Source organism: Echinops telfairi, unplaced genomic scaffold (assembly GCF_000313985.2).
Source record: "Echinops telfairi isolate 266 unplaced genomic scaffold, ASM31398v2 ScPeMD7_3;HRSCAF=10, whole genome shotgun sequence".
NCBI lineage: Eukaryota > Metazoa > Chordata > Mammalia > Afrosoricida > Tenrecidae > Echinops > Echinops telfairi.
The window spans coordinates 3,797,158-3,814,004 of NW_022103899.1; the positions used below are offsets into that span (position 1 = coordinate 3,797,158).

At 39.7% G+C, this 16,847-nt stretch overlaps 1 protein-coding gene across 1 annotated transcript in view; it reads right to left on the reverse strand.

Moving 5' to 3' along the window:
• PDE11A (phosphodiesterase 11A) overlaps positions 1-16,847 on the reverse strand; it is a 441,211-nt gene that overhangs the window by 384,017 nt on the left and 40,347 nt on the right. The window contains exon 2 of the mRNA XM_004701714.1: positions 5,307-5,465. Within this exon, the coding sequence (XP_004701771.1) occupies positions 5,307-5,465 (159 nt within the window). The remainder of the gene's footprint in view (positions 1-5,306; positions 5,466-16,847) is intronic.

Below are 16,847 nucleotides of genomic sequence, written 5' to 3' on the forward strand. Positions count from 1 at the left end.
TGTTCCTTGTGACCCTTCTGTAACGGAAAGTCCAATTGTCTACAGCTGGGCTTTGGGTTTCCCACTCCATGCCTCCCCACCCCACACCCTCTTTCACATTGATATGATTTTTGTTTGGGTTCTTTGATGCCTGATACCTGATCCCATCAACACCTCATGATCACACAGACTGGTGTGCCTCCTCCATGTGGACTTTGTTGCTTCCCAACTAGATGGCTGCTTATTTCTCTTCAAGCCTTTAAGACCCCAGATGCTATATCTTTTGATACCCGGGTACCATCAGCTTTCTTACCACATTTACTTATGCACAAATTTTGTCTTCAGCAGTCGTACCAGGAAGGTGAGCATCACAGAACGCTGGATTATAAGAACAAAGGGTTCTTGGTTTGAGGGAGTACTTGAATAGACGCCCAATGTCCATCTGCTGCCTTAATATTTAACATATAAATATAAGTATATAGATCTATTTCCCTATCATTATTTTATGCAGAAGCTAGTTCCTCATAAAATAACAAAGATGTCTGTCACTTTAAGAACCTTTGTTCCCCATTAAACTGACTTTATGAGTTGTTTAGGGTTGGGTATCATGGTAAAATTAAAGCTTGTAGTCATGTCTAAAGGATTTTAATAACATGGGTTTTTTTTATTGCTAATTAATCCTGGAGTAATCAAATTCAATCCAAGTCCTCCATCTAAGGGCTGCATTCTCTAAATTGTTGCCCCTCTCATTGCAGTACATTCAGCAACCCCCTCCTCCCTACCGTGAGTTCGGCACCTTAATAACTCACCAGGATCCTAAACATTAGCCTTCACCCTGGGAGCTTATGAAGTCCTTCCCATCATCTGCCTCTACATCGGCTGTAGCTAACAAACTGCACCTCCCAGAGACTCTTTAGCATCATGCCTGCATGTTCCTCAGCCCCAACTGGCAGGGGAGTATCACTGGTAACCAGCTCTGGAACACGCAGTCTCTCAGCAGCCAAGCTCAGTTGGCTGTATGCCGGCACAGCAAGGCATCTGACCATACTGGCACATAGGATAGTAGCAGGGTAGCCAAACTCTCTGAATTAAGAGCTGCAGAGAGGTGACCACAGGCCAAAGAAATGCTGTTGAGACGACCCAAGAAAAGAAACTCAAGACACAACTGCTTATGTCCACTGTTGGAAGCAAACTGCGATAGACAGGTCATACTTTGTGCAAAATGGTATCTTTGGGACTGAGGTACAGGCAGCCTGGCTAGGCCAGAAAAAAACTGGTGCTCAATTCCATTTCCCAGGCTTCATCCTGGCATGCCCATATATCTTAATAAATGGCAAGTGTTTGCCTCCATCCCAGTCTCATTATTTTGTTCTACAAATAATGCCTCCTTTACTCACCCAGGAATAACAAATCGATGAATTAATTGAGCCCAGTCATACCACTTAAATCAGCTAACTTATATATTTCACTGAAAAACAGGAACATTTGCTTGAAACCCATGAAGTGAACCAGGAAATTTGAATCATTTCTTCTGCTTTTGTGTGTACTTCCAGCGTGAATTACCAAACTGATAATTTGTCAGTGTGTAATTTAAAGTATTAATATGTGCATATGGTAGACTTCATTTCACATGATAAAGTCTAGCATCTGCTGACAAAATTACAGCCAATTATGCAAGAACTTTTAAAAGCATAATTTTAAAGTCATAAAGCAAATTTTGCCAGCTGAGGCTAGATGATCCAGGACAGAGATGTGAGGCAGAGATTCCTCCGTTGGATGAAGGCCTTTGCTACCCGAGAAAAGACAACCAGTGCTCTGCACGGTTGAGTCCACCCACTGCTGTCCTGTCGATGCCCACTCCTAGTGCCCCGTGTGGGACGGCTGAGGCCGGGCTCGATCTCTGCGGCAAAGGGCGGCCTCCTTTTTCTCCCACCCGGACGGGAGTCGTTGGAGCCAAAGGTCCCCCGACAGCAACGCCGCCAGGGTTCCCCCACGATCGTTAGTCCAGAAGCAAATACACTGAAGGTTTCATTCCGCTCTCAGGCAAATGAGTCCTCCAAATTTTTATCTTGTAAAAGGCTCTCAAATTGTAACCAACCATAGCTTATAGTTTCTAGAAATTGACGTTTCAAGAGATGAAGACAAAGCAACCATAACCCGCGACGTGTGCGATGGGTTTCCCATGAATGGCGACACGGCGTGTCGGCCTATAAAGCACAATACGAGTGGGATTCATGTTAGCCTCACTTGGCTTTGAAATAAATTTGAGCTGTTTCATGAAACTATACTTATCGATAATAAGCCCTACCCTACGCTCTTTACCCCTATTGTCTGATTTGGCCCTCACAATAACCCGTGCTGGAGGTGCAGAGATTTCGAGGGATTAAGTAATTTGTTCTGGGTCACTCAGCTAGTAAATTAGCAGAGCAAATTCTAGAACCCGACTCAGAGGTTGTCAGACTCCATAGCAGTGTACCTACCCATTAAGCACATGATTTCCATTGAGGATCCTGGTTTCCTTCCTGGTGGGCAACATGGAAATTACTCTCATTGCTGTAGTGCACAGTGTGGGCCGGAACTGCCGGAACCTTGCTGGCAGGCTAAGGAAATCCAATTTGCGTTCTAAAATGCGCATTGAACATAGTTGGCAGGGCCCTGCCAAAATAGGCATGTGCATGCTGCAACCATCGTAAATGACTTCAATATTTCCCAAAGCTATCTGATAACATGAAGTGGGGAACTATAAAGCTTTTCTTGCCCTTTGACTCCGTAATTTCAGTCTTTGGAATACACCCCCAAAGAAATTAGGCAGGAGAAAAAGTAATTTGTCAAAGACACTCATTCAGGGTATTAGATTAGCAGAAAGTGGAAAATAAAATTCCCTGTCGCAGGGCAATGACTAAGAAAACTAGTCTGTGTAGAAAAAGAAAAGAAGAAAACTTTATCATCTTAAAAAATGGCAAAGTTATGGGCATATGCTTAAGGCAACAAGGTTAAAAGCAGACTATAAATTAGTATACTTTATCAAATACACAGTCTTGTACAATCAAGTAAAACAATAGCAAAAGAGAAGCTTTTATAAAGAAGTATATATCCCTTTTCAATACTGAAACTCTGACACCAGAGCATTCCTCAGCAAAAAAATGTGCTGAATAAAAATGAAGGGATTTAGATTATTCCAAGGTAGCTTGTTAAACTGAAAGCTGGCTGTAGCTTACATGTATTCGTGTGCTCAGGGCATACTCATTTCTTGTGATGTTACATATCAGGCACTCTTCCACGTTTCTTCTCTGTATTATTTCATTTCATTCCCCTACCACTCTAGGAGATGGGAGCTGTCGTTATCACTTGTGTTCTCAGAGGAAAACACTGAGGTGTTAAATACTTGGCCCAAGGTTGCGCCAGTCGTGGCAGGGATGGACGTTTAGCCCAGTGACCTCACTGTAGAGTTCTGCACAGCCATCATGCACATTGCCTTCTCTGATTTGGAAGAAGCAACTCTATCTCATCAGTCATAGAGGTGTTTTCTGTCCTGCACAGCTCTTATTTGGTTTACAATCCGTACACTTCTTGGGGGAAAGAATGTTAGCATTTCATGGAGGGTAGAAGTTAAGACTCTACTGTGGGTGTTTGGGATCATTGAAGTAGGAAGAAATGTAAAAGTTGGAGAAAAGAAATATTCAAATGAAAACGAATTTAAGAAATAAGTTGCCTGGTGACAAATAGACAAGAACATGTTAAAACTCTTTAGAAAGACATTATTTCTAAAAGAAAAGTTTGATTTTACCGAAGCCTAACTTCTTACATCCTGCAGAGTACGTTCATTTGTAATCTTATTTGATGATCATCACATAGCAGGATGGAGGACACAGGTTGGAAATAATCTGAGAACCAGAGATTAAGTGGCTCATCCAAAGGCCCTCAATGTCAATGAAGCTAAACATGGATGCTGTTGGAAAAAGGGACAAATCCCAGTGCAAATGTATATTTTTAATTCATCCAGAGTTCATGAAGTCCTATCTCATCATATAAACGCAGTGAGAAAGGTCCAGAACACAAATATATTGTAAAGGGAATCAAGGATGTAAACTAAATACATGTACACAACAGGATTCTTTTAAATGAAGGAGACAGCATGCAGGCAAGTCTGCCGTCTGTGTAGAATGTCTCTGGGGGCTGTCGTAGGCATACAGTGGTTATGTGTGGAAAGATACACACCTCAATCCTTCTATCTAAATCTTTGTCAGGGGCACCTATGGCAGGACTGTCACCCATGGTGCAAACTGAGCAAAATAAAATCTGTGCATTCCATGGAAACGTTTGCGTGGTGACTGAGGTACCCTACATTTATGTCTTTCCAAACGTCCTCTCCTTGCTTGGTTCTCTCTGAAGGGCCTCAGTGGTCTCTTCAGAGCTCAGCTCAAATGCCGCCTGCTCCAAGAAGCCTCTTCAGTTCCCAAGTAGAAACAATCCTCCATTTCCCAGACACTCCTAGCACGTCCTGGAAGATCTCATTACTGATCGTTGCCTCTAGCCTTGGCATGACTCGTGTGGGATTTGTCTTTGCTGTTCTGATGACTACCAACACAAAAGCTTTGCGCACTGTAGTAGTGTACTAAATTGGTAAAAATTAAGAATTCTAAGGTCTGATCATACTTTAAGAGTTAACCACAAATGTTATAAATGTCCTACCAGATCTTATTCAGTTTGACAGTGAGAATTTCAAAGCCAGAACTTCAATTTCGTGAAGAACATCTTTTTTTCTTAGAAGCCAGTGAATAAACTACTGGTGAAAGAATTTTGGATGTCAGAACAAATAAAGTATCACTTGTACCAAGGTCTTATCACCTGTACCAAAGAACGTTCCCTTTCATTAGCAATTTGGAATAACAATGAAATAGCATTCATTTTGCTGAGATTTTCATATTACAACTGAGAAAGCAATTCTTCCTACTCCTCATAAAAACACAAGGAAAAGTGCCCAGTTTCTGAAACACAGTAATCCCTATTCTCCCTTGAGCCAGGGGTGGTAGTGGTGTGATCCTCAATTAAAAGCTTATTTACCAGAATGTTACTGAGGCTTGAAATAAAAAGCAAGCTTAGTTAAAAAAAAAAAAGAGAGAGAGATGAAATAATTCGTTTCAGATATACTGCGTTCTATGAGATTTCAAAAACTCCCATTACATTTTTAATAACATGAGAAGAAGCTCTTTGCCCGTGAGTGGGCTAATCCAACAGCTAGTCACCGAATTCCTGTGCTTTCCAGTGAGAACTGCAACCCACGGTCTAGAAGGAGCACACCCGTCACAGCAGGCAGGTGGTCTTACTTTTTCATCGTCTTCCGTAAACGGAGCGCCCCCGGGGATCTTGTTTATGGCCTGGGCCACCCCAATGACCTCGCCATCACTGCTTCTGATGGGCATGCACAGTAACGACTTGGTCTTGTATCCAGTTAGCTTGTCGATTTCATCATTGAATCTTCGATCCTAAAAGTAAGACAAAGAAAACCCTAAATATATTGTGAGAGAGAAGGAGAGTGGCACACGGTTCTGATGCCTTATCACTAGGAACTTTCACCAACTGGGTTTTAATCACGATAACAAATTTGGTTGCATGCCGAATTCAAAGGAATAAAATGATAATAAAACATTGTCATCAATATTACCATGCAACTTGGATGCTAAACCAGAAGCTCAGTAGTTTGAACCCATCAGTTGCTCCACAGGAGACTATGTGGGCGTGGTTGACTTCTTTCATAAAGATTACAGCGCAGGAAACTCTATGGGGCAGTTCTAGAGGGATACTGAGTCAGGACAAACTCAAGGACAACTGGTTTGGTTGGTGCGGACAGAGGGTAGGGAATAAGTCAGTGGTGGTTCAGTGGTAGAATTCTCCACTTCCACTTGGGAGACCTGGTTCAACTCTGGCCAATGTACCCCCTGTGGAGGCTTGCATGGAGTCTATTTGTGGAGGCTTGCATGGAGTTATGAGGCTGAACAGGATTCCACAGAGCTTCCAAACTGAGCTGGTATAGGAAGAAAAGCTGAAAAATCAGCCGTTGAAACCCCCTATAAAGTTCTCCTTTGACCCCATAGGAGGTCACCATGAGTCAGAGTGATCTCAATGGCAGCTGAGGATTCCTGGAAGTCCCCTTAAAATCCTTAGTCAGAGAAGGGAGATCACAAGAGGGAGGAAAATAAACATCTCACCAGAACCTCAATCTCAAAATTGAAACTTGATGATAACCAAACTTTCAGGAAAGCACAAATTTGTGATAATATTTTTACAATAATTTACAAGGGACCACTAAATGCCAGGCCATGAACTAGGAGACAGAGCAGGAAGCAAAAGAGGCATCCTTATGGATCCTCATAGCAATCTTAATCGGCGAGGCAGACAATGTATACATGAGTAATTATACAATGTAGTAAGTGATCCCGGGAGACAAGAACAAAGGCCTCCTCCTGGAGGGATCTATTTCTATGGGAATTAAGGAAGGTCTCTAAAAACAAACCAAAGAGGCGGAGACTTGAATCAGGAGTAGGAATGTTCTAGGCGAAAAACAGTGAGAAGAATTGGAGCAATGCAGGTGAGGGCCCCAAAGCTTTCTTTTTATTTTCTCTTTTCACAAAAATACAGAGTTGAGGACAATAGGGAGCTTGGACAATAGTGTGATCAACCGACCTTATTGGTAGTAAAAGTCTTAAAATGGAGTAGAACAACAACAGAGGCTGCATACCAAGTGTGTGGACCATGTTCAACTGAGGTCAAAAATCAACTCTGGCCCAAGCATACCTGTCTGCCCTTACTTTTGTAATAATCTGTGCATCTTGAGATGGCTCTCTCACCTACAAAGGCCAACCCTAAGTCAACCAAGCACCCAGCAGATGGGCATCCATTGACAAACTCTCCAAGACACATAGACACAATAGTCAAGGCTTGGCATGATCCTGGGTCACAAAAATCCTATAAATTGTCCCCCACCATCTCTGTAACAACCTACACCCACTCTATAAACTTGTAATTCAAGAAGAAAAATGATTGTGCTGATATATTGTGGGAGGTTAAAAAGTTCATGGAAAAAATGAATTAAAAGATGATGGAATTTTTCCGTGAACTTTTGAAGCCCTCTCATATGTGCTCATTAATGAGCCTCCAATTTAAGAGCCGGAAAGGAAGGTTTCTTCCATTCAGACTCGTGGTTGTTGTGAGCGATGGAGTCGGTTATGACCCACAGAGTAGAATGACTCCATAAGGTTTGCAAAGCTGTAATTCTATGAACACAGATGGCCACCTCGTTCTCCTGCAGAGCACATGTTGCCTTTGAACTGCTGATCTTTCTGCTAGAATCAGAGCACTTAACCATTGCGTCACCAGGGATCCTGCATTCCATGTGAGTGGTTAAGTAAGACCCAGTGGTGTTAAAAATAATGCTTCTTGAAATAAGCTTTTTCCATGTCATCATTAAAAAGTATTCATGAAATAATTCTCACAAAACACTCTATGGACCACGCCGGCTAAGCACTGGCCCACTGAGCTGCTCACAGGAGAAAGATGAGGCTCCCAGCTCCCAAATGATTTACAGCCTCGGAAACCCCATGCTGGGCCGCTACATCAGAATCAATTTGATGGCAATAAGTGTGGGTTTGGGTGGTGATAGCGAGTCAGAAGAGGTACCACAGTTTTGCACTTTCGTACCTTACAAGAATAAGTCAAAAAATGTTGCTACAAAGTGATAGAAAACGGTATTAAATGGAAATCAGAAAATGTGGAGCTCTTGTTTCTCTGCCGATCATCTATGTCTATCTCTATCTGAAGGCAGTTTCTCCATCTCTCTAACCCTTTCCCCCAAAGAATTCTGCATCTTTCATTGGCCTGTGTGCACATGGTGTTGCCATCTCCAGGGTTTCAACCAATACTCCGTTAGTTGGGGCGAGAGCAACACTGTGCAGTGGATGGGGTCTGGTTCTCAATGACATTCTCATAGGACAGCCCGGACCACCCCAGAAGAATGAGGCTGTGTACTGTGTACTGTGTACTGTGTACTGTCATGATGGAAAACGATGCCTTGGCAAAAATTTCCTGACATTTTTCTCACCAATGCAATTTTCCATTTTCTGGAATTGTCCTGGGCCTATCAAGATTACTCCTTTGGAGTCCTTACCACCACCCCACCACCTCCCCCACCACCCCACACACACACACACACAAAATAGTCACTATAACTTTCTGGACTGATCTCTGAGTCTAGAATAGAACTGGCTCAGCAAATTTCCTCGGAAGTCTCTGGATCCTGCTCCTTCCCGATTGTGATTCATTCCACAAAATCACTTTCATTAGCTTTGATCTTGCTTAAAAGGCTGATATAAACATCAGCTGTTTGAGCCAGCTGGCTGCCACACAGTGCATTTGACACCCATGGAGAGGTATTGAGGCCGAGATGTTCACTTGAATTGAAAACATTGCACCAGGTGAGACTGCAGCCTCAGTAACTATTACATCAATCTTTAACTATTACATCAATCTTTAACTAGTCTTCTTCAACCAGTTTCCAGACTTTGTCAACAACTTCTTCATTCATTGAAGTTGGCAGTCTTTCCTTACTGGACTCTAGGAATATGCCTACCCGAGTCTTGTTAAAATTGCTATATTATCCCTGATCTCAAAATCATTTTCAGGTGGCTGTGGGTCATTCACCTCATAGAGATGCATCAAATGCATTTCATATATTTTCTAAAATCTCAGGGGAAAAAACATCTGATGATTGAGGATTGGTTAGGTAAGGATACCTTGCAAGTGGAAAGATCTACAGGCGTTCACCACTCTTGCCAGCAACATTTCACAGCAGCTCAGTTAAGAAAGAAAAAGGACCATTAAGGAGAAAGTGGAAACGCGGGGCTTATTTGTTCCTGAAAATGGAAACTTGAATAGGAAGCTGAAATGCCTGTGGGTCTCTAATGAAATATCAGGTGGAGAATGGTGCCGAATTTCTATTCCTCTCCCTTAGGACAAAAGAACAAGAAATGGGAAAGACGTCTAATAAATTAAAGTAAGGGCTCCTGTAGTAAGGTTGTTAAAAACTGGAATGAGTTTCTGATGATTGTGGTAGACTTCTTGCTTCAAGTAGTTTAACGTCATAATATTTTCTCAATCTCAGCTGTCTTAAGTACAGCTGCCCTTCAGAAGGACAGATAGACACAGTGTCTTTTAAGAAGACGTCTTTTTGCAATGTGACACCCAACTCTGATTTTAATATTTTTAAATAATAGTTTTATTGACATATCTTACACAATCCAATATAGCCATTTGATTTTTAATATTTTAAAGCCAATGTCGTAAAGCATTTTGACTTTGCAGCAGAGGAAGTGACTTGTGCCAGGATATAGAGAATGGCAATTGAGTCCTGAATTTCTGTCCAGGAGTTTCGTCTTGTAACCTCATCTGCCAGTCCCTATGTTGAAGGCGGTTCTATAGGGCATAAGCAAAACACAGGTCCCACTGGCAGGACCCACAAAGATTGTTGAAAGAACCAACCAATAAGTGCTTACAAATCCTTGAGGAAAAAAGCTAGGTTCATTGCACTAAAAAACCAAAACAACAACAAAAAACCCTCAAAATCAAATTCACTGTATTGAGTAGGTTCCAACTCATGGTAACACTACAGGACAGCGTAGAACAGTCTCTGTGGGTTTCCAAGACTATAAATATTTTCAGGAGTTTAAAACCTCATCTTTTTCCTAAGGAGCAACTGGTTGTTTTGAGCTGCTGGCCTTGCAGTTAGCAACCCAACAGAGAACCCTGTAGGTGCCCAGGGTTCCCACTGCACTGAGCTATTATACGGAGGATCCCCAAAGAGCAGCCAGAGTTTAGGATTTTATCCAGGTCTCAGGTTCAAGGCAAGGACATGTTAGGCAACATGTCTTTCTTCCCTTCTGTTTATAGAGCCTTTATCTTCAACACATAATAATAAAATTTTCTTGTGCTCATAATGAAGTCTTAACCCTAGACTAGTCTTGACTGTCACTTCAAGGAATGTGTTCTTAAACAATCTCAGCTCCACCTTGGAGCTTTCAATAGTTGTGATGTTCCAACTGTTCAAGTCTGGATGCCTTGACATCATGATAATAATGGAGTTTTTGGAATAGATAGATGAGGAAGCATCTAATGACAAAGTCCCTATAAATGTTAGGACTCTTTTTAAATGGATTTTTAGCTGAGTTATATCCACAAATGATTGAAAGAAATGCTACACAAGAGATGTGTGGACATGTGGTAGTCAATACAGACACTGCGAGGTGTACACAGGAATAGAAGAGTGGCTCAAGAACTCACGAACTTTGAAATCACCAAGGAAGCTTTGGGAAAAGGATGCCCTAGCTCCACTCAGACCAACTGAATCATAATTTGGTCAAGGAGTGAAGAGGAAGTGGGCTACACGGGCAGGGCATCTGCATTCTGGCTGCTGGTAAGGGTAAGAACCACTGCGCTAGAGCATCGCTTAATAAAGCTGTTACTGGGAGGGTCTGGGGAGAAGCAGATTATGAAACCTACTTTTAGAGCTTTCAGGACAAATTTTCTAGCTTTTGCTATTCATTGACTTTCCACCCAGGCTTAACAGACTGATCTTGCATATCTTTCTCATCACCTTATTATTCCCACACTCCCAAAGAAGGTTGGGAATAGAGTTGGATTCCACCTTTCATCCACATCTTCTGTCAAAGACCTCACGGAGTTCCAATGTAAAGAACCAAGTGGAAAGACAAAGTGTAAAATGAATAATTAGCCTTTGAAACTTGATCACCAAATTGTCTGATGCTAAACAGAAAATTCATTTATTGGTGTATCAACTAGTAATACCCATACAGATCCAATTCATAAAAGTATCTTCTTATACTTATGACTTACCATTAAACATTATTTATTTTTTATATAATAGCTTGGAAGGCTAACCTCTTGAGATTTTTAATTTGTCTTTAATGACTTGAAACGCACTATTCTGATTTTCTCCATAAAAAGAACAACTAATTGTTCTGAACTGACAGAGGCTTGAGATTGCATTAAAACAAAGACGTGGTGTATGCTAAGTAACTGCTACTTGGGAACTCCTAATTTGCTACACGCCAAGAAAAAGTGAAAAATTACTTCTGCTGTATCTGCAGAAATCCCTTGCCTTACACTAAACAAAAAGCTGTCTTTTGTAATCCTTTCACAGAAAGAATACGTAGGGTTCCAAATAGAATGAAATATTATCCAAAAATCAAGGAAAGAGATTCAAATATAATATTTATGTTTCAAAGCTTCTGGAAATTTTCAGTCTTATGAACCTGAAGTTGTAAAGTAGGTGGTGAACACAGGTCAGTTCCATCTGGAAATGCATTCATTATAACCTCTCTACGTGAATTAGTGGTTAATAGGCACAATACAATAATTTTATATAAGGTTTTCAAACAGTCAACATTATCATCATCATGTGTCTTGGGGAATTATCATGTCTTAAGTTATATTGCTAATAAACTTTGTTTGCTGATCATATTTTGGGCACTTTTGTTGGTCCTGGATGTTGTTGTTGTCATCACAATAAATACAAATGCATCTTAGGGCCCCCCAAATATAGGAACAACACAGTTGAAACAATGCCATAGGTGAGGTGGTAGAACAGAGAAGGAGAGTCTTAAACTATCTTAATAGATCTAAGTGGGCAGATAAATATCAAGTGAAGTTCAAATGCAACCCAATGCTCTATAAACTTTATTGTGTGTGATTAAATTGTCTGGGAAAAGAACATTAGGTGAAAAGAACTACAGACAGGGTCAACTAGCCAGAAGGTACCTTTCTTTACCTCACAGTGGGCCCCTCTAAAAACTGCAATGAATCAAGGAGACAAAGCTGTAAGGTGGAACCAGAAAGGTCACGAAGTTGAGAACATGACCCAGGGGATGGTCTGTGTGTAGCTTTGGTTCAGATCCAAGAAAAACAGTAAGAAACAAAAAATGCACTGAAGACAAAGGTCAAAGCAATAATATATAAACAGCCAGGATGAGGTCAGGAAAACAGAGGAAATAATAACACTTTCAATACTTTGCATCTTTAACATCTCATAAGAACCTCCAACAGAAAATATTTTTAGTCTTCCCCTTGAAGCCAATTCAGACAACCTGAAAAGTGGCCTCCACATAGAACTGTTTGCAAATGTATACCAGTCAGATCCTGGTCTTTCCCATTTTTATAGAAAATACTTCCATTTCTATTATCATCTATCTTTTGCTTATATATTTTAACTTTTCTTTTGAGTATTCTAAAGTTAGTCTGTTTGAAACAAGCTTAATATCACAAGTAATCTTGTTGAAGTTTTCTATTAAGACTTTTAGAAGTTCTAAAGAATATTAAAATGAAACAATTATTTTTTTCTTGTGAAAACATGACAATAAGAAAGTAGTGACTACCTGATAAATAAATTTAGTTTTAGTGACAGCTCAAACAGTAACATACATTTAAATTTAGTCTAAGTAACAGCTGAAACATTCACATACTATTCTAAAGGTAGAAAGATTGGTTGAAGAGAATGGAAATCCCCATATATGTGTGTAATAACAACACATCTATGTTTAATAAGTGTAGTTAACTATTAAAGAAGCTTTTAAAATCCGTCAAAAATTACACATTGTTCACTTAGTTACATATTTGGGGAAAATAAGTAAGTCCCAGATCTCACTTTGTTATAGTTACGTAATCTGTCAACTTGTGAAGGGGTGGAGTCTGGCCTCTTAATCAGGTCGCAGCTTAATGATCTCATTTGGAGGCACCACGGAGATAAAGAGCTCACTGGAGGCCAGACTCTCAGCGTTGACTTCCTGCGGACAAGCCAAATGGAATTACGCTGATAGAGCCAGAGCCCTGGAGCTAGAGGAGCCATGTAGAGACTCATGCCAGCACTGAAATGCTTCCACCACGACGGCATCCACAAGACTTTCTACCCACTGGCCTGTGGCCTTCCTGCATTCAGTGTCATTGCATGTGTTGTGTGAGTCTGAAGAGGAATTTACATATTGGTATTGGACATATGAGCTAATATCAGACTTATGGACTTGATCTGAACTAGGCTGGGATGTTTTCTCAATATACAATTGCTCTTTTATATAAAGCTCTTTCTTATACACATATGAGTGTCTATGAATTTGTTTCTCTAGTCCTCCCAGACTAACACACACATCCTCCATCAACGTTAATTATAAGCACAGTAAGGAAGTTAAATAATACCTCTTGATGAAATGAGAAAGTAGGACAGATTTGCTCAGACCCTGCCAAGACACATTCTTGTTTTAACATGAAATAATAGGAGAAAAATATTTCAATTCATTATTTTTTCACGATTTATTATAACCATTCAATGTTTAATCGGTTGATATTCTAAGAATGCCACAAAGAGTATCGGGTGAATGTTAACTTTGTTCTCAGAAAAGTCAATGGCTTTATGTTAAAATGTTGACCTTTTCCATCAAACCTTTAAACTAAGCAGCCAACGAAAATAAGATTGTTTTTCTTTCTTTATTTTTCCCCTTTAGGTTGGAATTCTTAGCAGAATTACAAATGTCAAAAAAATTTCAGTAAGAGAGTGATAAATAGTAAACTATAAAATCATTTGGCTAAAAATCATATTTAATTTTTTCTTATTTAAGAAGTTAAATATTGCTGTTCAACTCCTTGTAGTATGTGTTTTTCTGTATGTGTTAACTTCCACAAATAAAAGGGAAAAATAATACTAACCACAGATGAAGTTTACATTTAAGAGAAAAGTCACAGCCTTAAAATACCCCTTCAGGTTTCTTACCCACCAGACCTAAGGAATGTCCTGCGTGGTTACAAAAGGAGGAAAAGTCAGATTGAAACAGAATTAAATTCTTTTGTGATCCACAAACTGGTTTCAAATAGGTAAATAAGTTAAGTGTTAAAAATAAAATAATGTAAGAAATATAGCTGAATAGTTGCCTAACCGGATTGCTGTTGGAAGGTGCAGTTGAGTCAGCGCTAATCCATAGAGACTCGTGTAAACAAGGCGAAACACTGCCCTTCCATTTCCATCCCTGCAGTCATCGCATCAGCCCATCTTGTCTGCAGTCTTCCTCTGCTTCGCTGCCCCTCTGCTCTATCAAGCATGATGCACTTTTTCAGGAACTGGTCTTTCCTGATAACATGTCCGAAATACATGAGAACAAGTCTCACCATCCTTGGCTTTAAGGAGCGTACTAGCTGCACCTCTCCCAAGGCAGATTTTTTGGGTTTTTTTAGCAGTCTGCAGTACTGTCAATATTCTTTACCATCCCCATAAATCGACTCCATTGATTCTTCTTCAGTCGTCCTTATTCACAGTCCAACTTTCACATGCACAGGAGGTGACTGACAATACCATCGCTGGGATCGAGCAAGATGAAATCCTTGACAACTTCAACTTTTTCTCCATTTATAATGAGAGAATGTGAGGATTTGGGTTTTCTTTACATTGAATTGGAATCCATACTGAAGGCTGCAACCTTGATCATCATCAGCAAGGGCTTCAAGTCCTCACTTTGAGCAAGCAAGGTTGTGTCATCTGCATATCATAGGTTGTTAATAAGCCTTCCTCCATTTCTGATTCTTCTTCATATAATCTAGCTTCTCTGATTATTTGTTCAATTTACAGATCAAATAAATATGGTGAGAAGATACAACCTTGACACATACGTTTCTTGGTTTTACCTATGCGGTATTCTCTTGATCCATAGCCAAGTTCCCCATGGGCATAATGGAATGTTCTGGAGCTCCCATTCTTCTCAAGGCTGTCCATGGTTTGTTATGATCCGCACCTTCAAATTCCTGGGCATAGTTAATATAATGCAAGTAGACATTTTTCCAGTATTTCCTACTTTCAGCCAAGAGCTATCTGATATCAGCAATAATATAGCTTACTATATTATTACTGTCCTCTTCTGAATCTGGCCTACATTTCTGTAAGTTCCCTGTCAATGTACTGCTACAACCACTGCTGAATAATCCTTGGGAAAATCGTGTTTGCATGTGATATCAATGATATTGTTCTATAATGTGAGCATTCTGTTGGGTGACTTTTCTCTAGACTGGGTACAAATATGGATCTCTTCCAGTCAGTTGTCAATTGTCTTCCGAATTTCTTGGCATAGATGAGAGAATGCTTTCAGTGTTTCATCAACTTGTTGAAACATTTCGATTAGTAGTCCGTCAATCCCTGAAGACTTGTGTTGGGGTAATGCCTTCAATGCAGCTTGGACTTCGTTCTTCCATACCATTGGTTTGTGGCCGTATGCTACGTCTTGACAGGGTAGAATGTCAACTATTTATTTTTGGTACAGTGACTGTATATTCTTTCAAGTTTCCAGGTGTCTTCTGATATCATAGGGACCTTTCCTTTATTTCCTTTTTAATGACGATTTGCTTTCTTCGTGTATGATGTTCTTGATGTCATATCACAGCTTTTCGGGTCTTTTGTCATTAGTGTTCAATGTGGCAAATCCGTTTTTCAGATGTTCTTAAAATCCAGGTGGGATATATTCAAGTTTGTGTTCGCCTCTCTTAGGCTTGTTTTTAATTTTCTTCAGCTTCAATCTAAATTGGCATATGAGCAAGTGATGGTCTGGTCCCCAGTCAGACGCAGGCCTCATTTTAGCTGCTGATATGGAGATTCTCCAACAACTCTTCCCATAGATCATCAATTTAATTTCTGTGTATTCTATCTGGGGAAGTCCATATGTAAAATTGCCTTTTGAGTTGTTGAAAAAAGGTATTTTCAATGAAGAATTCATTAGTCTTGCAAAATTCTGTAATAAGATCTTCAGCTTCATTTCTGTCACCAAGGCCATATTTCCCAACTACTCTCCCTTCTTGTTTGTCTCCAACTTTTGCATTCCATTGCCAACAATTATCAATGCATCTTGACTGCATGTTTGAACCATTTCAGATGGAAGACATCGGTAGAAGTCTTCAATTTCTTCATCATTAACTTTAGTGGTTGGTATACAAATGTGAATAATAGCTTTATTGACTGGATTTCTTTGTATGACAGTAAGTATTATTCCATCAAAGACAGCATTATACTTCAAGATAAATCTTGACACGTCCTTTTTGATGATGAAGCCAATGTCATTCCTCTTGAATTTGTCATTCCCCGCATAGTAAACTATATGATTTTGTGATTCAAAATGGCCAATACTAATCCACTTCTGCTCACTAGTGCCTAGGATATCAGTCTTCTTAGAACCAAATAATAGTTTAGCTTAACATTAATTAACACTCAAGTAAAGAATGTGTGCCTTGAGCATTGTGCTCATTTAAGAACATCTATATAGGATCAAATTAACAACAGCAACACCAAATATTACACAAGGAGTTTTGCGGGACAGTGAGTTTTCATTTTTGACTACTTTAACCTTAGGAATGAAAAAGTCTTTTCAAGCATGGACCAAAAAAAGGACACATCATGGAAAAAGCGGAAAGATTTAAACACATAAAATTTTTATTTTTTAGGACCCAGAAAGAACATAGACAGAATTATTTTTAAAATATTATTGACAAACTACTTTAAAGTCATGACTGACAAACTGTTAAATCTTTAGCATATAAAGAATTCTCAAAGTGACTGAGAGAGAAAGAAATGGATAGCAATAAGAAATAAACAAAAGAAAAAACTTAATGAGCTACAAATAAGTGAAACCTGCAAAACTATATTGGCAACAACAGTTTTAAAATATAAAAGTGGGAGATTAAAATATTAAGTTAACTGTTTTAATGAAAGTTTTTGTGAAATGCCTTGTTCTATATATTGCTTGTGAAATTGTGAACTAGTACAATACATATGGAGA